Source organism: Pan troglodytes, chromosome 12 (genome assembly GCF_028858775.2).
Source record: "Pan troglodytes isolate AG18354 chromosome 12, NHGRI_mPanTro3-v2.0_pri, whole genome shotgun sequence".
In the NCBI taxonomy this organism is placed as follows: Eukaryota; Metazoa; Chordata; class Mammalia; order Primates; family Hominidae; genus Pan; species Pan troglodytes.
Window position 1 is genome coordinate 59,469,162 of NC_072410.2, and position 26,763 is coordinate 59,495,924.

The 26,763-nt window shown below is 36.3% G+C and overlaps 1 protein-coding gene across 21 annotated transcripts in view; it reads left to right on the forward strand.

Annotated features, from left to right (window-relative positions):
* Nucleotides 1-26,763, forward strand: part of WDPCP (WD repeat containing planar cell polarity effector) — a 729,520-nt gene that overhangs the window by 581,570 nt on the left and 121,187 nt on the right. Inside the window, exon 15 of one of the 21 annotated variants that reach the window (XM_054678466.2) lies at nt 22,307-22,613. The exons of the other annotated variants lie outside the window; for them this stretch is intronic. Within the exon in view, the coding sequence (XP_054534441.1) occupies nt 22,307-22,512 (206 nt within the window). The 3' untranslated portion in view covers nt 22,513-22,613. Of the gene's footprint in view, nt 1-22,306; nt 22,614-26,763 lie in introns of those variants that run through there. 21 annotated transcript variants of the gene reach the window in all.

Here is a 26,763-nt window from a genome sequence, read left to right on the forward strand (position 1 = left end):
TGGAGAGATCTTTTTTGTATAGGCAATGAAATGAGGTTACAGTGGAAATGCTCCATAAATTGCAAAAAATTGAGAGCCAGTGCTCTATAGCAATTCTAATCAGTTTTCTATGGATATAGTTCCCAGATTGAACTCCTTAATATAATAGTGCCATAAAACACTCAGTAAAATAAAATATATATGGCTAAATACTTGAAGGATATATTAAGACAAACTAATTTCTTTAAAAATTTCTGGTGTACATGAAATGTTCTCAGAAATCACAAACTTAACTATTTGTTTATCTTAACATTTCCAAAAATTTTGACCATACAACCCTCATCTTTCTCATCGTTCCAGGCAAGAGCTATAAATTCACAGAACTTGAGATTTTTATAATTCACATGGGGAAACTTATAGCTTAATTGCACAGCTGTAAATCTTTATCCTTGCTAATAGGCTTAGCATGATGGTACTAGCTATTAAAATAATAATAATCATTCAATTGAGGTAAAGAACTCAGATATTTATACTGTTATTATAGTAGTCTCCCCTTATCTGCTAATTTCCTTTCTGTGGTATCAATTACCTGCAGTCAACCACAGCCCAAAAATATTATATGGAAAATTCCAGAAATAGATAATTCATAATTTTTAAATCGTGCACTGTTGAGTAGTGTGATGAAATCTCACACTGTCCTTTTTTGTTTTGTCCAGGATGTGAATCCCTTTGTCCAGTGTACCCACACTGTATATGCCACCTGCCCATAAGTCACTTAGCAGCCATCTTGGTTAAAAGATGGACTGTAATGGTGTAGCACTGCTTGTATTCACGCAACCTGTATTTTACTTAATAATGACTCCAAAGCACAAAAGTAGTGATGCTGGCAATTCAGATATACCAAAGAGATGCATCTTATGGTGCTCTCAGTGAGTAAAAAGGTGAAAGTTCTCAACTTAATAACGAAATATATCATATGCGGAGCTTGCTAAGATCTATGGTACATTACATATGAATCCTCTATCCATGACATTGTGAAGAAGGAAACAGAAATTCATGAGTTGTGCTGTTGCACCTCAAACTGCAAAAGTTACAGCCACAGTGTGTGATAAGTGCTTAGCTACGATGGAAGTCATTAAATTTGCAGGTGAAAGACACAAACAGAAAGGTGTTCGAATTGACAGCCATCAGATTCGGTAATATCTGCTATTTCAAGCATTCACTGGGGGTCTTTGAACATATACCCCATGGATAAAGGAAGACTACCATACCTGGAAAATTCCTCTCCCCTCAGCCTCTTCCTTCTTTCAGTTCCACACTCTGAGTGACATACAGCCAAATTTCAGAATAGGAAGCTCTTTGTCCTTGTTACCCCACAGTTAACATAAAAAATCAGAGGTAAAGACATGTGCAGCTGGTAATGTCTCAGACTTTCTTGACAAAACTGGAGAGATTAAATAAGCATTCTCATGAGGGGTTATATTGCCAAAACCCATGATCACTGTAGAGGCTAGATAAAACATCTTTATTAGGGATTATCTATGCTACAGGCATTGTCTAAAGAACTTGCTGCAGAACACCTTGGTATGTAGGAGTCAAACATCCATCATCATGTCAGTTTTGCTTCAAGATGACATCACTGTTGCCATGCAACAGGCCATTTTCTTACAGAAATTAAGGCATTCAAAAGCAGCCATGTATACAGGGGAATTGAGAAAGCCACACACAGGCCCAGTCAACACACATTTCAGAAAAGACCTGACAAGACCATAAGCTTTTACCTCAGGCCAATTCCTATGCTCAGAGCAAACCTAGCTAATTAGTGGGACTGTCCCAGCACACAGCTAGTCTGCAAAGACCGGGAAAGATGGCTTTTTCAAATGCCCAGTTTCACACACACACACACACCCCACAAGGCATACAAAGAAACAGGAAAACATGGCCTATTCAAAGGAGCAAAATTAACTGGTAGAAATCAAACCTGAGAAGGCACAGACATCTTACTAACTAGGCAAAGTCTTTAAAACAGCTGCCTTAAATATGTTCAAAGAGTGAAAGGAAACCATACAAAGAACTAAAGAATATTAAAAAAAAAACACATAAGAACAAAATGAAAATATCAAAAAAGAAAAATTATAAAAAGGAACCAAACAAATCCTGAAGCAACTGAAAAGTCCAATAACTGAATTTAAAAATTTACTAGAGAAGTTCAAGGTTTGAGTAGGCAGAAGAAAAAAAATCAGCCAACTTTATGATATGATATTTGAAATTATCAATTCTAAGGACCAAGAAGAATTATGAAAAGTGAACTAAACCTATGAGATTTATGGGACATCATCAAATATACCAATATATACATTATGGGAGTCCCAGAAGGGGAAGAGAGAAAGGATCAGAAAGATTATGTGAAGAAATAATGACCAAAACCCTCCCAAATTTTAGGAAATACATGGATCCACAAATCCAAGATGCTCATTGAACAGAGAAAGGATCAGAAGGATGATATGAAGAAATAATGACCAAAACCCTCCCAAATTTTAGGAAATACATGGATCCACAAATGTAAGATGCTCAATGAACTTCAAGTAGAATCAACCCAAAGGATACCTTATAATCAAATTGTTGAAAGAGAATCTGCAAGCAGCAAGAGAGAATAAACTCATCATATGCAAGGGATTCTCAATAATGAGGGATTCTGACTTCTCAGCAGAAGCTTTGGAGGCCAGAAGGTATAATTAAAGTGCTAGAAGAAAAATAAAGATTAACCAAGAATTATATGTCCAGGAAGACTGGGCAGTCAAATATAAAAATCAGTATTATTATAATTTTAGTTTGTAACTCTACTTATTATTATCAACCTGAATTAAAACACAAAGGCATAAAAATAATTATAAAGCTCTTTAGTAGGTACACAATATATAAAGATGTAATTTGTGACATGAATAACAAAGTAGGGGAAGTGACAATGCTTTATAAGAGTTTTTGTATACACTTGAGGTTAACTTGATATCAATTTAAATTAGATTGTTGTAACTTTAGAATGTTATACATAATTCCCATGATAACCACAGAGAAAATAACTATCGAGTGTGTACAAAAGGAAATGAGAAGGGAATCAAAACTTGTCACAACTAAAAACAAAAGAAGGCAGCAATGGAGGAAATGAGTAACAAAAAGCCTATATGTAAAAAACAAAACAAAACAAACAAAAAACAGCTCTAAGACATAAGTCCTTCTCTCAGTAATTACAGGTTAACTGTTCACTGTCTGAAATGCTTGTGACCAGAAGTGTTTTGGATTTGGGGTTTGTTTGGTGGTGGTTTTTTTTTTTTTTCAATTTTGGAATATTTGCAGGTACATACTGAGATATCTTGAGGATGGTACCCAGGTCTAAACACAAAACACCTTACACACATAGCCTGAAGGCAATTTTATATAATATTTTTGATAATTTTGTGCATGCAACAAAGCTGTCTACATTGAACCAATGGAATGTAAAGGTGTCACTGTCTGAGCCACCCATGTGGACAATCTGTAATTGTTTGGCATCACCATCATTCCTGACTGAATTTATATGCTACCAATAAGCAGTCATTTTCTTACACATTCATTCATAAGTACTTAAGAGTAAACATGTGACATACCATTACTACAGTAAAAAAATGTGTTCAGGATAACTAAGTAGTACAGTAGCATCATCAGAATACCTGTTATCAGCTGTTACACAACAGCAACAACAAACAATGGCAAGCTTTCTGCCTCTACCTACAATGTTGTGTTCTGAGTAAAAGATTACTGCATAGGGCATTTTATTTTTCTGGGTGAGAAAAACAGCAGCAGCAGTTAAAGAATCCGGAAGTGGGTCATCTAGGGATAAGAAGGAATCCTGTTCGATGGCATTTTGAAATGTTTCCTTTAGAGTTATCTGCCTCATTAACAAAGGTTTTTGTCTTACAAATTTCTTTTTGGTTTTATAAACTGACATGATTTCTTGTTCATGCTGCTCTAGTCTTTCAATAAGCCCATCACACATTTTCACAGTGTCACTTCCAGGCACTTTTTCTGCAGTGTTAACAGTTTCATCATCACTATTATCATAATCACCTTGATTCAGAACCATTTTGGCTATTTCACCATTGGTCAATGAATGAACAACTGGAGGCTCATTAGTGATGTTAAAAACCACTCCAATATCCATCTCTTCCAGCTTACTGATGGACTCTGAAGGTATATTTGTTGCATATGTAAAGAGGTCAGACATTTTTCTCTCACTTGACATACAGAATCCTTCAAAGTCACCACCTTGTTTATCATCATCAGTTAACGTAATCACAGGCCAGAGATTGTGCCAGTCATGCACAACTGTGTCTTTAATCATGTGTTCAAAGTGTTGGCAACAGCACATGTGGCATCCTTCATGCTAAACATCCTTTTGAAAACCTTCTGCACTCATGCTTCTGCTCACTGCTGATAGGATGCTCTTTAAGAAAGTGTTTTTATATTTACTCTTCATTGATCTAAGGATACCCACCCTGGTCACATGGCTGAATTAATGAAGTCACACTTGGGGGAAAATACATGGCATAAACATTTTTTAATGAGAATTTCAGATGGAAGATGAGCAGAAGTTATCAAGGAATAACAAAATCTTGCAGTCATCACCCAGGCCAGCTTCCCTGCAGTGAGCACAAACCACTGGTATACAATGTTTATGAAACCGACCAGGAAAGATGGCCCTGGTGATCCATGCCTTTTTGTTAGCATAATAATGGACTGGTGAGAAATTCACTCCTGGAAAATAGCAAGGATGCAAACTTTTGCCTATCATAGCAAGTTTATAATTATGCGGGCCTGCTGTATTAACATATCTCAGCAGAGTTCTTCTGTCATTGGTATCCTTAATTCATATAGGGGCTGTCTCACCTGGGGCAGTAACAAAAACAGTGATGTTTCATCAATATTATAGACTCGTTCTGGTGTCAGATTTTTATTTCTGATGACCTTAGTGAACTCGTCAGTGAATCTGTCCACTGCTTTATAATCAGCAGATGCTTTATCACCACAAATTTTTAAAACAACTAAGAAAGCAGAATTGTAATGTTCCTAACACGAAAAATAGTAAGTGCTAAGGTGATGGATACCCCAGTTATCCTGATTTATTACATATTTTATCCCTATATCGAACATCACATGTACCCATAAATATATAGAACTATTATGTGCCCATAAGTAAAAGTAATAATAAAAATTTAATGCCATATCTTCCTTAAATTTCTGCAACCAGCTTATTGAATATCCACAGTTCCCTTCAATTTTTAGTTCATCATGATCTTTGCTGGTTTCATGATCAGTATACCATTAAGTGGCATGTGTTCACTGCAATACTGATGGATCTACTCAATACATGATCAAAATCTTCATTTTTAGCTTGATGGCATGCATTGTTTTTCTATTTTTCATTAACTTAATCACTTTTAGCATAAAACAACAGTTTATCCTCCTGTTTATACAAGTCATTTATAGTGGTTGTTCCAACACCCTTCTGCTCTCCAAGATGTTTTACACTTACACCACTGTCCTTTTCTCAAAAAGCTCGACTTTCTGTGCAATAAATATAAATGCTGCTTCTTTTTCTTATCACTGTTACCCGTACAATTATTTAATATAGACTATTTGGACATTTCATGAATATCTTTACAAAGAGCAGAGAATACACAAAACGACACAGTGAGTAATACACATAGGTCTTGGCCTTATGCAGGGTATCATGGGGAACCTGACATTGGCACACCTGGCTTGCGCTTGTGCCATTTTATTAACCTTTGTGGGTGTGCTTGTGTGAGGGCATCTAGCTGTGTCTGGAAAAGATATGACAGCTGAGGGGGCGGGGGAAGGTCTTTCTTCCTTGGGAACATTTAATAAACTGTGCGTGCATGCATTTTTATTGCCACCTGTCACAGGCGGTCAGATGTAGAATTTCCACTTATGCCATCAATATTGGCACTCAAAAAAATTTGAGATTTTGGGTCACTTCAGATTTTGGATTTTTGGATTGAGGATGCTCAACCTATGCTTTAAATGTAATGGATTAAACTCTCTAGTCAACTTCACACTGATAGAAGTTGCAGATAGGACTTGGCGTGTGAGTTATGTGAATAAGGATAACTGACCGACACCCATCTCAAAATAAGTGAAAATGGGAATACGTCACTGCAATCATGGGATACATACTAGCAGCAAAGAGGGGAAATGCGGCTGTACCTCAGAAATAGCTGGACTTACTAAAAATTACTTATTTGATTTCGGAATTTGTTATTGGTCTGTTTAGGGTTTTAATTTCTTCCTGGCTCAGTAGTGGGAGGTTGTGTGTTTACAGGAATTTATCCATTTCCTCTAGATTTTCCAGTTTGTGTGCATAGAGGTGTTCATCATAATCTGTAAGGATCTTTTATATTTTTATGGGATCAGTTGTAATGTCATGTTTGTCATTTCGGATTGTGCTTATTTGGATCTCTCTTTTTTTCGTTGTTAATCTAGCCAAGCTAGCAGTCTACCAATCATTTATCCTTTCAAAGAACCAACTTTTGGTTTCATTGATCTTTTGTATGGATTTTTGCCTCTCAATTTTGTTCAGTTTTGCTCTGATATTATTTCTTTTCTTCTGCTATCTTTGGGGTTAGTTTTTTGCTGTGGTTGTTGTTCCTCTATGTGTGATGTTAGATTGTTAATTTGAACTTTTTCTAACTTCTTGATGTAGGTGTTTAACTATAAACTTTCCTCTTAATACTGTGTTTACTGCACCCAGAGATTTCGGTAAGTTGTGTCTCTGTTTTCATTAATTTCAAGAAATTATTTGATTTCTGCCTTAATGCCCAAAGTAATTCAAGAGTAAGTTGTTTAATTTCCATGTAATTGTGTGGTTTTGAGAGACCTTTGATATTGATTTCTATTTTTATTGCACTGTGGTCTAAGAGTGTCATTTGGTATGATTTTAATTTTTTTTTTCATTTATTGAGACTTGGCTTTATGGCCAAGCATGTGGTCAATCCTATGTGGTCAATCCTAGAATATGTTGTGTGTGCAGATAAGAAGAATGTATATTCTGTGGTTGTTGCATGGAGCATTCTGTAGATGTTTATTAGGTCTAATTGGCCAAGTGTTGAGTTGAAGTCTAGAAGTTCTTTGTTACTTTTCTGCCTTGATGACCTGTCTAATGCTGTCAGTGTGCTGTTGAAGCCCCCGAAGTCCCCCATTATTATTGTACGGCTGTCTTAGTCTTTTCATAGGTCTAGAAGTACTTGTTTTATGAATTTGGGAGCTCCAGTGTTGGGTGTATATACATTTAGGATAGTTAAGTCTTCCTGATAAATTGAACACTTTATCATTATATGATACCCTTCTTTGTCCTTTTTGATGCTTGCTGGTTTAAAGTCTGTTTTCTATGATCTAAGAATAGCAACTCCTGCTCTTTTTTGTTTTCTGCTTTCATGAAAGAGCTTCAGCACAGCAATAGAAACTGTCAATGAAGTAAACAGGCAGTCTACAAAATGGGAGATGTTCACAAACTATGCATACAACAAAGGCCTAATATCCAGAATCTTTGAGAAAATTAAATAAATCACAAGAAAAAAATAACCCAATTAAAAGTGGGCAAAGGACATGAACTATGCAAAAGAAGACATACAAGCCCCCAAGAAACATGAAAAAATGCTAATCATCACTAACCATCAGAGAGATGCAAATCAAAACCACAATGAGACACTCTATCACACCAGCCATTTGTGTGAGGAAAGTAATAGAGATGGCCATTCAATAAGTTTTCCCTTAAATAAGACTGTATTTTTATATTGTGTCATTTCTAGCATAAGCCTGAGAAGTCAGATTGACATATGTCTACAGTACAATATGGTTATGAAGTGAAATAGTCTAAGCTACTGTAAAACAAGAGACCATGAAACCCAGTAACTTCAGCAAGAGAATTTTCTTTCCTTCTTGTATAACAATCCTGGGACGTGTTCCAGGACTGGTAAGGCATGCTGGTATTAGATTACTAGGCCTTATCTGTTGTGTTACTTTGTCATCTCTAGGGTAAAGCCTTCATCTACATCATTGAAGATTTGCATCCCAGCCTACAAAAGGAGGAGAAAGGAGGCAGGCATAGTCCTATCTTGTTCAGGCTACAACCCAGGAGTTGTTACATATCACTTCTGTACATATCCCATTGGACAGAACCTGTTCCTAAGGCTACACTAACCATAAGAAAGTCTGGGGTGATTATGCACCCAGCAAAACACCAGTTACTGTAAAAGCAAAAGCCATTTGGGGACAGCTAGCAGTTCATCTGTTACACTGAGATTTGAAGAATAGCATTTATTTATTTTTTAGAGACAATGTCTCACTCTGTTGCCACGGCTAGAGTGCAGTGGTGCCATCATAGCTCACTGCAGCCTCAAACTTCCAGGCACAAGCAATCCTCCTGCCTCAGCTTCCTGTGTAGCTGGGACTATAGGAGTGCAACACCATTCCTGGTTAACTTCTTATTTGAAGAATATTATTTAGAAAAAGAAAAACATGGAGAAACAACTTCTTTTATATAATCCTCATATGCAGAGAAATGAAAATATAAAAGAAATCCTTTTCAAAGACATCCCAGCTGTACTTAATGTGGCGGTCTACAAATTTGCATATTATGAAATCCTTCCAAATGCATTATATTTCCAAATACATTTATCATATATGATCTTGCAGATACTATGCTATAAAAAAGCTGTAGCATTATAAGTTGCCATCTCCTTTTAAAATGTATTTTAAAATTCTGATATAACAGCTTATTCATGCTTAAATGGGTAACGTTAGAGAATGTAACATAAAGAATGTAAAAGATAAAGATCACTCATATTATTACCTGGAGATAACTGATAAAAAGAGTTATTTTAGTGTATTTAATTCCCTTTTTTCTATGCATATATTTAACAAAATTGGAATCATTATTTATCTTCCTATTTGTTACCAGAGACATGTCATCACTACATTACCACGTCATTTTAAAAATCATTCAAAAGCTTGATTTTTTATGTTATCTTCTTCCTAAAATGGCATTAAAGTCATGAGCCTAGGTGCAGTGGCTCACACATGTCATCCCAGCACTTGCAGAGGCTGAGGCAGGAGGATTGCTTGAGCCCAGAAGTTTGAGACCAGCCTGGACAGCACAGTGAGACCTCATGTCTACAAAAATTAAAAATTTAGCTGGGCATGGTGGCAAACACCTGTAATCTAGCTACTTGAGAAGCTGAGATAGAACATCATTTGAGCCCAGGAGTTTGAGGTCACAGGGAGTTATGATCAGGCCACTATACTCTAGCCTTGACTACAGAGCAAGACTGTCTCTAAAAATACTTTAAAAATTAAAAATCATGGTACCATTGTAAACATATATAAAAATTCTATCCAAGAGGTGATACATGGATGAAGGTAAAGATTTGCTCTTATACTTTAAATATCTTATTGTAAATACAAAATTCTTCTAAACTGAAGCTACAAAAGCAGTTTTTAATTCTATAAACAATTGAAACTGCGGCCAACTGTTTAACTTCCCACACTGTGCATTACAGGGTGCGTTATATTATTTGTTTGACTTAGATATATTCCTGCCAATCTACTTTTGGCTTCACTTCACCTTTCCTCCTTTATTATGTAATGATGTCAGTTTTGATCTAAACCTTACTACCTATAGGCATCTTTCCCTAAAGACATCCTAAATATTTCATAATTATGAGCACATCAAAGACTAACTGCTTGCTTGACTGCAGAGGTCTATACAAGACTGTATTACTTGTATATCTTAAGAGATGTACAGTTTTCAGTAAACTTATTAAGTATGCTATGATTATCAAACCTTTGTTCCTTTCTTTGTGGTGACATAATGTCAATCACAGAATGTGACATATGGTAATTAAGAATTGGTGTTATTGAATAAGTACGGATTTTCTCTAAATTAGTTATTTTCAGATGGAAACTTTCCATAATTTAAATGTTATTTAACATATTTTTGAATTCTGAAATACTAGATTACTATATTCCAAAACAAGTTGTCAACTCTTCAGAACTTACCTAGTCATAAAATGACAGTTACTAAGCAAAAGGTAGTGGTCTTTTCCTGTGGAGAAAGGTACAAATGTTAAATGTTATGCTTTTAGCCCTTCTGTTTTTCTTTCTGAGACAGGAGTTGAATGTCTCAAACCTCTTTCTCTGCTTTAGTTATTAGACTAGCAAATTATGCCAATCTGGGGCAGAATAACCCATATTCACATTTTCTATAAGAAAATAATGAAAGAATTTTGCTCAAGGATTGGTATATAACATTAAGGGTAACTAATGAAACTATGTAGTTAAAGAATAAACAGAATACGTGTCCAATGTAGCTAGTGTGGAGTATAACAAAAATATCTTCTATCAATAATTCCAAAATGTGGATGGACAAGTAGATTTATGCAGTTATATGGTACAAACTAAGAATATACTAAGGATGGGCCAGTCATGGTGGTTCATGCCTGTAATACCAAAGACTCAAGAGGCCAAGGTGGGAGGATAGCTTGAGGCCAGGAGTTTGAGACCAGCTTGGGCAATATATCAAGACCACAACTCTACCAAAAATTTTAAAGCTAGCTCGGGGTGGTGGCACGCACCTGCAGCCCTAGCTACTTGGGAGGCTGAGGTAGGAGGATCACTTGGGCCAAGAGTTTGAGGTTACAGTGAGTTGTGATCATGCCACTGCACTCCAGCCTGGGCAACAGAGCGAGACCCTGTCTCTAAAAAACAAAAAATACTAAGAGTGATGGGAAAGCTGAGGTCTAGTCTTGGCTAAACTAGTAAAGACTAGCCAAATAACACTTCAACAGTCCCTTTTTGGGGTCTCAGTTTGCTCTATTATAAAATAAAGACACAGAAGAGTCTGTCTTTTCCAGCAGTAAAATTTTATGCATGTGATTAGATATGACAAAATAGAATCCAAACTCAGGCACTATAAAATTCTAGCCAACATATAACTCTGTGAAAAAATCATTTATTCATATCCATTTAATAGTACAAACAAACCCATACTAAAATAATAAGCTTGAATATTCTCTTAGAGGATTTCCTTAGAGGGGAAATTGCTTTATTCAAAAGATACTTTTAAATTAAATCCTCTTAGATACTGCCTTTAAAAGACGTTATACTAAATTTAAAAGTGTAGCAAAAAGCATAACATTAAAGTGCCCAAGCAGAGGAGCTATTATAGAAACAAGAATTTCTAAATAAACAGAATGATTTAACATATATTAGCTAACAAAACTCATAAAATTATCGAACTTTAGAGCTAAATTTGGACCTCTTACAGATATTTTACATGTATAAAATTCTCAATATGTCAGAATTTATATCAATTCTGAAGGTAATCTTCCTATGCCCTTATTATGTCCCTAGGAAATCTCTATTCACAAATGTTTGTTATGTAGTTGGCCTACTAAGTTTCTAAGTTACAATCATGTATCTTGTTTTATCAAAATTAAATGTCTTCACCTGTTTTTACCATTTTACAATTTACAAAATGGCTTCATGTAACCATAAATCTATATTCTCAAGGGGAATATGGAAAGAATCAGAGTTTTTATAGTCACTTAGTTTCCAAAGGCTTAAAGAAAATGAAATGCCCTGAACCCAGGAGGCGGAGCTTGCAGTGAGCAGAGATCACGCCACTGCACTCCAGCCTGGGTGACAGAGCGAGACTCCGTCTCAAAAAAAAGAAAAGAAAATGCCCTACTTTCATAGAAATAATAATCCTATAATACTTTTTTGCTATAGGGCAGAATTTAATTTAAAGCTGATCTATTTCAGCTCCCACATACACCCATATATACACACACATATCTTTCAAGAATATAGATGTCAGCAACTCAAAGTATTCCAGTGCTGCACTGAGGCTGGATTCTACGGCCTCATGAGTGCCAATTATGTGCATCTCTTCCCAACTGTATGTTCAGTGACCATGTTGGTAGCTCGAAATTGGCCCTGGTAGGAATATTTATGTCGTGGAAATTGGCAAACTCTACAAATTGGTTGTTTTTTGGTTTGGGTTCTGGTTTGGTTTGTGGAGAGCTAGTTGTTAATCATTTAATAGTGCATAACTGAAGTAATGCCAGGTCATAGTTCATGAAGGCCATGTCTTCACCTATCAAAGAAAAGACCTATTACTCCCCTATTCTACAAATACAAGAACTGAAATTTTTTACTTTCACATATACTATTCCAACTTCCTAGGTTTGGACTAGAAGGATTAAAAAAGGGAGTAACGTCCATGTCATATATGGTTTGTTGTGTGTCTTTAAACCTGTGTAGCAATGATGTCCAATAGAAATATAATGCAAGCCACAGACAGAATTTTTTTTTTTTTTTAACATTGGTGAAATCCACAGAGTTTATTCAGATTTTACAGGTTTTACGTGCACTTATTGTATGTGTGTGTGTGCCCATCTGTGTGTATGGTTATATGAAATTTTACTAACCTGCACATTGTGCACATGTACCCCAAAACTTAAAGAATAAAAAAAAAAAAAGAAAAGAAACTGGATCACTTACACACTGCTGGTGGAAATTTCTTTTTTTTTTTTTTTTTCTTTTTTTTTTTTTTAATTATACTTTAAGTTTTAGGGTACATGTGCACATTGTGCAGGTTAGTTACATATGTATACAAGTGCCATGCTGGTGCGCTGCACCCACCAACTCGTCATCCAGCATTAGGTATATCTCCCAATGCTATCCCTCCCCCCTCCCCCCTCCCCACCACAGTCCCCAGAGTATGATATTCCCCTTCCTGTGTCCATGTGATCTCATTGTTCAATTCCCACCTATGAGTGAGAATATGCGGTGTTTGGTTTTTTGTTCTTGCGATAGTTTACTGAGAATGATGGTTTCCAATTTCATCCATGTCCCTACAAAGGATATGAACTCATCATTTTTTATGGCTGCATAGTATTCCATGGTGTATATGTGCCACATTTTCTTAATCCAGTCTATCATTGTTGGACATTTGGGTTGGTTCCAAGTCTTTGCTATTGTGAATAATGCCGCAATAAACATACGTGTGCATGTGTCTTTATAGCAGCATGATTTATAGTCATTTGGGTATATACCCAGTAATGGGATGGCTGGGTCAAATGGTATTTCTAGTTCTAGATCCCTGAGGAATCGCCACACTGACTTCCACAATGGTTGAACTAGTTTACAGTCCCACCAACAGTGTAAAAGTGTTCCTATTTCTCCACATCCTCTCCAGCACCTGTTGTTTCCTGACTTTTGAATGATTGCCATTCTAACTGGGGTGAGATGATATCTCATAGTGGTTTTGATTTGCATTTCTCTGATGGCCAGTGATGATGAGCATTTTTTCATGTGTTTTTTGGCTGCATAAATGTCTTCTTTTGAGAAGTGCCTGTTCATGTCCTTCGCCCACTTTTTGATGGGGTTGTTTGTTTTTTTCTTGTAAATTTGTTTGAGTTCACTGTAGATTCTGGATATTAGCCCTTTGTCAGATGAGTAGGTTGCGAAAATTTTCTCCCAGAATTTTAAATTATCTACTACATCTTAGGGTACATCTCAAATCAGATGTTAAATTTTCATTGGAAATACATGATCTATATTCATATTTCATAAAATTTACAGTTGAAGTAGTTTGTTACCCAAGTCGTTGTACACATTCTTTAAAATTTCACAATTACTAGATAGAATATCAATTTTTTAATTTAATTGAAATTAAATAAAATTTTAAAATGTAGTTCCCCAGTCACATGAGCCGTGTTTCAAGATTCAGTAGTCACATGCAGTAGTGTCTACCATATTGGAAACTGCGGCTTTACAACATCAATAATTCAGGAGTTTCCCAGAAGCTTAGGCCTTTTTCTGTGCTTGCTTATATTGTAGAATCAAAAATGAATTATTTCACTTTTCAGTGGTGTAATTATCTGAGACAAAAATAACCTTTGAAGAATGAGTTGCTAATAGTTATTAATAGCTGTCTAATAAAAGAAATTTGTATTATTGCTATAATCATGAAAAGGTTCACATGATATACCACCTGCCATTTTGGGCATGTCATCTTATTTAACAATCAACTCATGAAGCTGTAGCTGCATTTTGTTTTTTTTTTTTTTTAGAAAATATTTATTTTTAATTTTCATTTGAGATTAGGGGAATGCATGTACAGGTTTGTTACAAGGGTATATTGCCTAATGCTGAGGTTTCGGCTTCTATTGACCCTGTCACCCAGAGAGTGAATATAGTACCTAACAAGTTTTTCAGCCCTTGCCCCTCTCTTTCCCTCTTTCCTTTTGGAGCCACCAGTGTGTGTTGTTCCCATATTTACATCTGTGTATACCCAGGGTTTAGCTGCTCCTACTTTATAAGAGAACATAGAATATTTCATTTTCTGTTTCTGCATTATTTCACTTATGATAATGCCTCCAGTTGCATCCATGTTGCTGCAAAGGACATGATTTCATTCTTTTTTATGACTGACTACATAGTATTCCATGGTGTATATGTACCACATTTTCATTATCCAGTTCACCATTATGGGCACTAAGGTTGTTTCCATATCTTTGCACTTGTGAGTAGTGCTACAATAAGCTTACAAGGCCGGGTATCTTTGGTAGCACAATTTTCCTTTGGGTATAAACACGGTAGTGGGATTACTGGATGTAACTGTAGTTCAACTCATTTTTTTTAGAAATCTCCAAACTGGTTTCTACTGGGGCTGAACTGATTTTTACATTCCCACCAACAGTGTATAAGCATTCCCTTTTCTCTGTAGCCTTGCCAACATCTGCTGTTTTTTAATTTTTTAACAAAAGCCATTCTGATTGGTGTGAGATGGTATCTCATTGTGGTTTTGATTTGCATTCCTCTGATGATTAATGATATTGAGCATGTTTTTAATGTTTGGCCACTTGTATGTCTTCTTTTGAGTAGTGTCTTTTCATGTCCTTTGCCCACTTTTTAATGGGGTTATTTTTTTTTCTTAATGATTTGTTTAAGTTCCTTATAGATTCCGGATATTAGTCCTTTGTTGGAGGTGTAGTTTGTAAATATTTTCTCCCATTCTGTAGGTTATCTATTTATTCTGTTGAAAGTTTCTTTTGCTGTGCAGAAGCTCTTTAGTTTAAGCAGGTCCTGATATTCCATTTTTGTTACTGTTGCAATTGCTTTTGAGGATGTCTATCAAGTCATAAATTCTTTGGCTGTGTCAATTTCCACAAGAGTATTTCTTAGGTTTTGTTCTAGGATTTTTATATTTTGAGGTTTTACATTGAAGTCTTATTCATCTTGACTTAATTTTTGTATATGTTGAGAGGTAGGGGTCCAGCTTCATTCTTCTGCATATGGCTAGCCTATTTTCCCAGCATCATTTAATATATAGGGAGTCCTTTCCCCATTGCTTATTTTTGTTGGCTTTTTGAAGATCAGTTGGTTGTAGGCATACAGCTTTATTTCAGCATTCTCTATTCTGTTCCACTCTATTCTGTATATCTGTTTTTGTACCAGTACCATGCTGTTTCGGTTACTGCAGTCTTGTAATGTCGTTTGAAGTCAGATAGTCTGATGCCTCCAGCTTTATTCTTTTTGCTTAGGATTGCTATGGCTATTCAGCCTCTTTTTAAATTCCATGTGAATTTTGGAATAGTTTTTTCTAATTCTGTGAAAAATGACCTTGGTAACTGGATAGGAATAGCATTTAATCTGTAGATTGCTTTGGGTGGTATGGACATTTTAGTGACATTAATTCTTCCAATCCATGCACATGGAAGTTTTTCCATTTGTTTGTGTCATCTATTATTTCTTTCAGCAGTGTTTTGTGGTTCTTGTGGAGATCTTTCACTTTCTTGGTTAGGTGTATTCTTAAGTATTTCATTTTGTGTGTGGCTACTGTAAGTGGGATTAAGTTCTTGACTTGGCTCTCAGCTTGAACGTTATTGGGATATAGAAATGGCACTGATTTTTGTACATTGATTTTGTATCCAAAACTTTACAGAAGTCATTTATCAGGTCTAGGAGTCTCCTGGTGAAGTACTTAGGGTTTTCTACATACAGAATCATATTATCAGCAAAGAGAGATGATTTGACTTCCTTTTTGGATGCCTTTTCCTATTTGGACGCCTTTGATTTCTTTCTCTTCTCCTGATTTCTCTGACTAGGGCTTCCTGTACTTTTTTGAATGGGAGTGTGGGCATCTTTGTGTTGTTCCTGTTCCTAAGGGGAATGCTTCCAGCTTTTGCCCACGCAGTACGATGTTGGCTGTGGGTTTGTCATAGATGGCTCTTATTATTGTGAGGTTTGTTCTTTCTATGCCTAGTTTGTTGAGGGTTTTTATCAAGAAGGATGTTGGATGTTATCAAAGGCTTTTTCCGTGTCTCTTGAAATGATCATATGGTTTTTTTTTAATTCTGTTTATGTGGTGAATCACATCTATTGATTTGCGTATGTTGAACCAACCTTGCATCCCAGAAATAAAGCCTGCTTGATCATGGTGAATTGACTTTTTAATTTGCTGCTGGATTCGATGTGTTAGAATTTTGTCGAGGATTTTTGCATATATGTTCATCAGGGATGTTGGCCTGTGGTTTTCTGTTTTCATTGTGTCTTTGCCAGGTGTTGGTATCAAGGTGGTTCTGGCATCATAGAATGAGTTAAGAAGGAGTTGCCTTCTACTCAATTTCTGGAATAGTTTCAGTAGGATTGGTACAAGTTCTTCTTTGTACATCTGGTTTAATTCACCTGTGAATCCATCTGGGCCAGGGCTTTTTTTGATTGGTAGCCTTTTTATTACTGATTCATTTTCACAACTTGTTGTTTACTGTTCTGTTCAGGGTTTCACCTTCTTTCTGGCTCAGTCTTGGGTGGTTGTGTGTTTCCAGGAGTTTATCTGTTTCCTCTACATTTTCTACTTTGTGTACATTGAGGTGTTTGTATCAGTTTCTGAGGATCTTTTGTATATCTGTGGGATCTGTTGTAATGTCTCCTTTGTCACTTCTAATTGTGCTTATTTGGATCTTCTCTCTTTTTTCTTTGTTATTGTAGCTAGTGGCCTATTAATCCTGCTTAGCCTTTCAAAGAACCAACTTTTCGTTTATCCTTTATATTATTTTTGGTGTCAGTTTCTTTAGTTCTGCTCTAATTTTAGTTATTTAGCTTCTTCTGTCTTCACAGCATTTTGAAGAAGAGCTTAATGATGTTTATATTAGTGGTAATAAATGCTAAGCATTTATGGAGTACTTTTCATCTTTGAAGGGCTTTACAAATAGTTATTAATCTGATAACATAAAAATATATCATTTCTGTTAGAAGTGAATTATAGAGCCAAAGAGGGCATTTCTTCTCAACAAAAACCATGAGTACGCTTGTCATACATTCTATACTACAATGTACATAAACTTATGTTAATATCTTATTCCTGAATAAGACAAAATATTCATATTAACTAAGTTTTCTGATTCTAAGTACCATAATAAACTAATCACAGAGAAAAATGATTCTTCTTTAATGTTTATCACCTGTGTATTGTCTACAAAATTAACAAAAGCTAGCCACAGCTTTCTTGATTATATATATTTTAAAATGACATTTTTATGTTATTTATCCTCTCAACTGCCATCCAAATTATTATATCATCCATTTTGTAGACATTCCAGCTTTCAAAGGGATTACTTGCATCATTTTTTTAAGAGATGAAATCTTGCTCTGTCACCCAGGCTGGAGTGCAGTGGCATGGTCATAGCTCACTGCAGCCTCAAACTCGTGGGCTTAAGCAATCATCCTGCCTCATTTTCCCAAGGATCTGGGATTACAGGTGCAAGCCACAGTGCCCACTTCATTTAATATTGTTATCTCAACAACACTAAAAGATAGATGGTAACAGGCGTTGTTATACCCATTTATTCTTTTCTATGAAACTCAGGCTAGGTGACTTGCTCAAAGTTAACATACTGATTGGTGCAAGAACTAGAGCCAGAATCTAGGTATTGTGATTTTAGCCACCCTTATTTAGTATTTACTGTATGATGGAGAATGTGTTGAACACTGTTCATACATTATCTCATTTTATGGTTACGGCCACCTCACAACATATCTATTTTACCCATGAGTAAAAATTATGATGCTGAGAGACTGTTACATATAGGTCCTTTTTACCCTAAGCATATGTTCTTAATTTTTATAATACTATGCTGAATCTACAAATGGAATACTGGGTAGGTTGGCTGGGCACAGGAGATGGCTGCACCTCCTGCAGAGTTAACCTTGGCTGAGCAAGAGGCTCCAGGGCTGGGCACCAGATCAACCTCATACCCCTAAGTGAGGGCATCATTAATGTCTGTGGCCTGCAAGTCGAGGCATGCAGGCAGTCACTGGGTCAACATCTGAGCACTCCTGGACCAGAACCAGTGCATTCCAGAATTCTTGAATTGAGGATACTAAGACAGGGATTCATAATGCCCTCTGCTTGATGTGCTGATGGTTGCCAGGAGGCTTGGCTTCAGATTCAGAAGAAGATACCAAAAAACTCATCGTTTCCTTGAATTGGCTTTTCTATTTACTTTGTCTGTGTCTCTCATATTGAGTATCTTAAGAGAGATGCTGGAATATTTTGGCGTTCCTCTAGAAGAAGTTTTACCGATTTGAGAAAATAAAGAATGTGGATCGAGTAGGAATATCATTTGTATTATCGGGAAAATGCTTCCATTAGAACTTTGTAGAGGACTTAATTTTGAGTTGGTCCCACTCTTGAACTGTGTAGACTCTGTGGATTTATGCTTCCTTCTTTTGCTGACATTTTCTGTGTGGCAAATGATGAAGAAGCCAGCTAGCTCTGATTTTTTAATAGTATACAGAAAAAAGAAAAGAACAAAATTGAATTTTTCCATATTTTGCAACTAATTTGGGATCCATTGTCACCTACCCTAAGACATAACAAACCGGTGAAAAAAGATCTGCCTGCAAATGAAGCTGCAATTTAAAAAAGTAGTTGTCCTTGAAGTTAATTTTTGTTTTGGCTGTCACATTGCTGCAATTGTGGAAATGCAGGAACTTAAAAAGAGTACAAATTCTAGCTCATTTGGCTTGAACGACAGGCCCATTAGTTTGAGACAAATGCCAACATTGGGGGCTGCTCAGATGAGTTTCCAACTTAAAGTCAGATCAGTTTCCAAGTTCAATGCTTTCTTTTCCTCCTTGCTTCCTTCTCCACCACCACCACTTCCTCCTCAGTTTTCTTCTCTCCAGCCTCCATATTCCTCCCATACAACCAGGATCTAATATTTGTAACTCAGATAATCCAGCTACTGAAATAAACAAAGAGCATGCAGGTGCTAGTAAGACCAATTATAATTATCATTAAAAAAAGCTAGAGAAATATATTCCAAACATATTGGATGTTCTAAAGGATATGAAAAAGGTTAAGCTTAATGTGATTGAATGGTCACCTAGCAGCAAACCCGTTCATAAGAGGAAAAGACAAAATTCATATTAGGACCCGATGTCTTTAATATCTCATGCACTTATGCAGAAATTTGCGTTTCAGGATTCTTTTGAGAAAGTAAATACATCTTGAGAGTCTTCCCCATTTTCTAGTTCAATAACTTCAAGGTTTGGACATCACATTTCGCAGTAAGAACAGTGAACTAAAGCAAAACTGATAAACACTGCAGCTGTTGGCCAAGGTATCAGCAACAAAATCTGTGTCTAAACTTAGAAGGAAAGATTGCAAAAATACACCAGCCTGTCTTTCACTACATTTCAAAGGATCTTCTCTTCTGTTAAATGAAGTTAAATAAACTCTGTATGCTGGAATATGCTAGTGTGGAGGTCTGAAAAGTCTGGACTCTTAAGAATACCTTGTCTCAAAGTCCTTGGCCATGCCTATGGTCTGAATGGTATTTCCTAGGTTTGCTTCTAGGGTTTTTATGGTTTTAGGTCTAACATTTAAGTCTTTAATCCATCTTGAATTAATTTCTGTATAAGGCGTAAGGAAGGGATCCAGTTTCAGCTTTCTACCTATGGCTAGCCAGTTTTCCCAGTACCATTTATTAAATAGGGAATCCTTTCCCCATTGCTTGTTTTTGTCAGGTTTGTCAAAGACCAGATGGTTGTAGATGTGTGGTATTATTTCCGGGGGCTCTATTCTCTTGCATTGGTCTATATCTCTGTTTTGGTACCAGTACCATGCTTTTTTGGGTACTGTAGCCTTGTAGTATAGTTTGAAGTGAGGTAACATGATGCCTCCAGATTTGTTCCTTTGGCTTAGGATTATCTTGGCAATGTGGGCTCTTTTTTGTCTCCATATGAACTTTAAAGTAGTTTTTTCCAATTCTGTGAAGAAAGTCAATGGTAGCTTGATGGGGATGGCATTGAATCTATAAATTACCTTGGGCAGTATGGCCATTTTCATGATATTGATTCTTCCTATCCATGAGCATGGAATGTTCTTCCATTTGTTTGTGTCCTCTTTTATTTCATCAAGCAGTGGTTTGTAGTTCTCCTTGAAGAGGTCCTTCACATCCCTTGTAAGTTGGATTCCTAGGTATTTTATTCTCTTTGAAGCAATTGTGAATGACAGTTCACTCATGATTTGGCTCTCGGCTTGTCTGTTATTGGTGTATAGGAATTCTTGTGATTTTTGCACATTGATTTTGTATCCTGAAACTTTGCTGAAGTTGCTTATCAGCTTAAGGAGATTTTGGGCTGAGATGATGGGGTTTTCTAAATATACAATCATGTCATCTGCAAACAGGGACAATTTGACTTCCTCTTTTCCTAACTGAATACTCTTTATTTCCTTCTCTTGCCTGATTGCCCTGGCCAGAACTTCCAAAACTATGTTGAATAGGAGTGGTGAGAGAGGGCATCCCTGTCTTGAGCGACTTTTCAAAGGAATGCTTCCAGTTTTTGCCCATTCGGTATGACACTGGCTGTGGGTTTGTCATAAATAGCTCTTATTATTTTGAGATATATCCCATGAATACCTAGTTTACATGTGGTATTTGTCTTTGGTTCTGTTTATATGATGGATTACGTTTATTGATTTGCATATATTGAACCAGCCTTGCATCCCAGGGATGAAGCCCACTTGATCGTGGTGGATAAGCTTTTTGATGTGCTGCTGGATTCGGTTTGCCAGTATTTTATTGAGGATTAAAACATCAAAAGCAATGGCAACAAAAGCCAAAGTTGAGAAATGGGATCTAATTAAATTAAGGAGCTTCTGCACAGTGAAAGAAACTACCATCAGAGTGAACAGGCAACCTACAGAATGGGAGAAAATTTTTGCAATCTACCCATCTGACAAAGGGCTAATATCTAGAATCTACAAAGAACTTAAACAAATTCACAAGAAAAAAATCAACCCCATCAAAAAGTGGGCAAAGGATATGAACATACACTTCTCAAAAGAAGACACTTATGCAGCCAGCAGACACATGAAAAAATGCTCATCATCACTGGCCATCAGAGAAATGCAAATCAATACCACAATGAGATACCATCTCACACCAGTTAGAATGGCGATCACTAAAAAGTCAGGAAACAACAGGTGCTGGAGAGGATGTGGAGAAATAGGAACATTTTTACACTGTTGGTGGGACTGTAAACTAGTTCAACCATTGTGGAAGACAGTGTGGCGATTCCTCAAGGATCTAGAACTAGAAATACCATTTGACCCAGCCATCCCATTACTGGGCATATACCCAAAGGATTATAAATCATTGCTGCTATAAAGACACATACACACGTATGTTTATTGTGGCACTATTCACAATAGCAAAGACTTGGAACCAACCCAAATGTCCATCAATGATAGACTGGATTAAGAAAATGTGGCACATATACACCATGGAATACTATGCAGCCATAAAAAAGGATGAGTTCATGTCCATTGTAGGGACATGGATGAAGCTGGAAACCATCATTCTGAGCAAACTATCACAAGGACAGAAAACCAAACACTGCATCTTCTCACTCATAAATGGGAATTGAAGAATAAGAATACTTGGACACAGGGTGGGGAACATCACACACCAGGGCCTGTTGTGGGGTGGGGGGAGGGAGGATGGATAGCATTAGGAGACATACCTAATGCAAATGATGAGTTAAGGGGTGCAGCACACCAACATGGCACATGTATACCTGTGTAACAAACCTGCACATTGTGCACATGTACCCTAGAACTTAAAGTATAATAAAAAATAAAAATAAAAACTAGTTACGCTTATTTTTTTGTCTTTTTTCTTTTTTCCTTTTTCTGGAGAACAAGGCATCATGCTACCTGACTTCAAACTATACTACAAGGCTACAGTAACCAAAACAGCATGGTACTGGTCCCAAAACAGAGATATAGACCAATGGAACAGAACAGAGCCCTCAGAAATAATGCCGCATATCTACAACTATCTGATCTTTGACAAACCTGACAAAAACAAGAAATGGGCCGGGCGCGGTGGCTCACGCCTGTAATCCCAGCACTTTGGGAGGCCGAGGCGGGCGGATCACGAGGTCGGGAGATCGAGACCATCCTGGCTAACACGGTGAAACCCCGTCTCTACTAAAAATACAAAAAATTAGCCGGGCGTGGTAGTGGGCGCCTGTAGTCCCAGCTACTCGGGAGGCTGAGGCAGGAGAATGGCGTGAACCCGGGAGGCGGAGCTTGCAGTGAGCCGAGATCGCGCCACTGCACTCCAGCCTGGGCAACAGAGCGAGACTCTGTCTCAAAAAAAAAAAAAAAAAAAACAGAAATGGGGAAAGGATTCCCTATTTAATAAATGGTGCTGGGAAAACTGGCTAGCCATATGTAGAAAGCTGAAACTGGATCCCTTCCTTACACCTTATACAAAAATTAATTCAAGATGGATTAAAGACTTAAATGTTAGACCTAAAACCATAAAAGCCCTAGAAGAAAACCTAGGCAATACCATTCAGGACATAGGCATGGGCAAGGACTTCATGTCTAAAACACCAAAAGCAATGGCAACAAAAGCCAAAATTGACAAATGGGATCTCATTAAACTAAAGAGCTTCTGCACAGCAAAAGAAACTACCATCAGAGTGGACAGGCAACCTACAGAATGGGAGAAAATTTTTGCAACCTACTCATCTGACAAAGGGCTAATATCCAGAATCTACAAAGAACTCAAATAAATTTACAAGAAAAAACAAACAACCCCATCCAAAAGTGGGCAAAGGATATGAACAGACACTTCTCAAAAGAAGACATTTATGCAGCCAAAAAACACATGAAAAAATGCTCATCATCACTGGCCATCAGAGAAATGCAAATCAAAACCACAATGAGATACCGTCTCACACCAGTTAGAATGGTGATCGTTAAAAAGTCAGGAAACAGGTGCTGGAGAGGATGTGGAGAAATAGGAACACTTTTACACTGTTGATGGGACTGTAAACTAGTTCAACCATTGTGGAAGTCAGTGTGGCGATTCCTAAGGGATCTGGAACTAGAAATACCATTTGACCCAGCCATCCCATTACTGGGTATATACCCAAAGGATTATAAATCATGCTGCTATAAAGACACATGCACACGTATGTTTATTGCAGCACTATTCACAATAGCTAAGACTTGGAACCAACCTAAATGTCCAACAACGATAGACTGGGTTAAGAAAATGTGGCACATATACACCATGGAATACTATGCAGCCAGAAAAAAGGATGAGTTCATGTCCTTTGTAGGGACATGGATGAAGCTGGAAACCATCATTCTCAGCAAACTACCGCAAGGACAAAAAAACCAAACACCATATGTTCTCACTCATAGGTGGGAATGGAACAATGAGAACACATGGACACAAGAAGGGGAACATCACACACCGGGGACTGTTGTGCGGTGGGGGTAGGGGGGAGGGATAGCATTAGGAGATATACCTAATGCTAAATGATGAGTTAATGGGTGCAGCACACCACCATGGCACATGTATACATATGTAACAAACCTGCACGTTGTGCACATGTACCCTAAAACTTAAAGTAAAATAAAATTTGAAAAAGGAATATAGAATCAATCAAAAAATTCAAAAAAAAAAAAAAAGAAAAAGAACGAAATAAAACAAAAATAAAAGAATACCTCATCTCTGTTTTGGAAGATCCAGCAACATATTACTGATTATAGTTAGGTGTAAGGATTTTTTTTCATGTGTTAATATTACTGAAAGTTGAAATATATACTTCAAATAGTTTTCCTAAGCAATTGTGACTTGCTAATTTAAGAGCCTTTGAATCTTTTAAAAATTGGCAGTGATCTGATGTACATGACCTCCAGCAACTTGGAGATTTTCAGAAGATAAAAGTAAACTTTTTTCATTAAGAAAGTCATAGTTTGAGTCATATATGTTGAGCCTTCTAAAACTTCTTCCTGAGATGATAAATTATTCTTAGCAACTGATTTTGACTATTAAATGATACAAGTAGTAACATTTAAAGAAAGACTCTTCTCAACAAATTTTGCTATACTTGGTATGTAAATATGTATGCCTGTCATTTTTGTTTCCTTTGTTCCCTGTTAGATTTATACTCTGTTCCTTTGTAAATACAGTGTAAAATAAATGTACCTTTTGAACTTGAAATAAATAAAAATGGAATATTATCAAGGTTAGGGAATATAGGAACCAATCTTCATTAAAAATAACTACTATTAGCACATGCTATTTGCAAGCCATAATGCTAAGCTCTGTAATTACTATCATATTTCATAGTTACAACTACAGAGTTAAATATTAGTTTTCCCATTTACAAATGAGGACACAGACTCAGACTGTCAGTGGCAGATTTTGAAACCATGCCTGTTTGACTACAAATCTCATACTCTAAATCACTTTGCTAGTCTGCTTTTTAAGTCCACTGCCATTTCCCATATTTTTTACCACCATAATGTTGCATGTTACAGATTAGTTGTGTGGTTCTTTTTTAATTTTGGCATAGAAAAGATAGCAAGAAAGGTTTTCTTTGTCTTGTTTACCATATTATATTAACAATGCTACAAGCAAGTGCTTACACCACTTACATAGCACAGTGCAGCAAAGTAGCTTTGAGCCTTGTATCACACAATCACTGTAACACCTTTGCATGGTATCATACTGACAGGTTTTAATACTAATGTGGAACTGGAGGTTTTTACCTTAAACCTTGATCTAAGCAATTCCTTCATTTATGAAATGGAAACTTCTACAATTCCTCTAGAACTAAAGGAAGTTGTTCATTCAGTGGGCATTTTAAAGCTATATTTATAATAAAATATGAGATAGAGGATAAAACATTGCTTATCATAGCTAAATAATTTACATTAATGGGGACTGTTAATTATGTGCATAGAGTGATTCCTTTTCCTTAGGAAAATTTTTTTCTACATTACCTGAATATCCTTCTGAGAGCCTCACTTTATTTTGCCTTATTAATCAAAAAAGACGTGTTTGGAGCTATTCTAGGTTACTTAGATGTTCATAATAATGCTTTTTCATAACAAATTGTGTGTTAAGTTCCATAAACACTTTCTGGCCAAATTTTCTGTTAACTTTCAATTAGTTCTTTCTTCTTTATTTTCTGGCTAAATTCCACTTACAGTAGATAGTTACCATGTTGTGCATAAGACTGCTTCCAAGAAAGAAGTAAAACAAGTTTGTACATGTACATTCATATGAAAAGACAAAATGTGAAAGAGAAACATAATATTTCTAGTAAAACTCTACCCTTATCTAGAATTAAGTATACTCATAAATGTATGTTCTACAGTAATACAGAGAGATTACTCTTTCATTATTTTGTAAAGTGTGTAATTTTTCCAAGCTAATAATCTAGGTATTTGAGATGCATTCATTTAAGCAGAAGGAATAGCTGGCAAATATTTTCATGTCAGGTGGTATGCATGCTAGGTTTTTATAACCTTTCTTCTGTTTATTCGATGTAAGGTAACTTAATGTGACAGGGTGTGACACATCACAAAGATGACTCAGGTCAGGAATTTCAAGAAATCTTGAAAACAATACCTTAAAATGATTTAAATAAATAGTATTTTAAGGTCGTATAGAATATATAGTCTTTTTTTTCCTATCAAAGAATTTAGTTCAAATGCTTAGGAAAATCTTTTACTCAAAAAAAAGGAAAATATATGGCAATTGAAGTAAGGGAGGAATCCCTAGGTTTCTCTGGGTTAGAGTCCCTTCCAGCAGACACAGCTATTTAGTTAGAGTTTACACATTCCATTGTTGACCAAACCATTCTAGTAATAAAATTATGTTTTCCTCATCTACCTTTATTTTTCTAAAGCCTCTGCAGTATATTTAGCTGTCATCACAAACTCCTGTTCCAAAGCATGGGATTTCAACATAGAGTATGGGTAGATGAGTTGATAACAAGATTTGCTTTGGAAGAGCCAAATTTTGTTTCTATTATAGTGAATATACATATTGTAAGTGTTCAACTCAAAGAATTTTGACTAAGTGAACACACACATATAATTGGCATCCAGACCGTGAAACTAAATTTTACCAGCACTCCAAAAGGCTCCTTTGTCCCATCTTCTTATACTGCAAAGGATTAAAGTTCCTGCATTCTAATACTATAAATCAGTTTCACCTGGTTTTGGAAGAGAATTACACATCCTTATCCAGAAATAAGTTCATTCATAAATATATATACTATAGTAATACACAGAGATGACTATTTGCACCTTTCTGTGTGTTGGCAGAGGTAGATGAG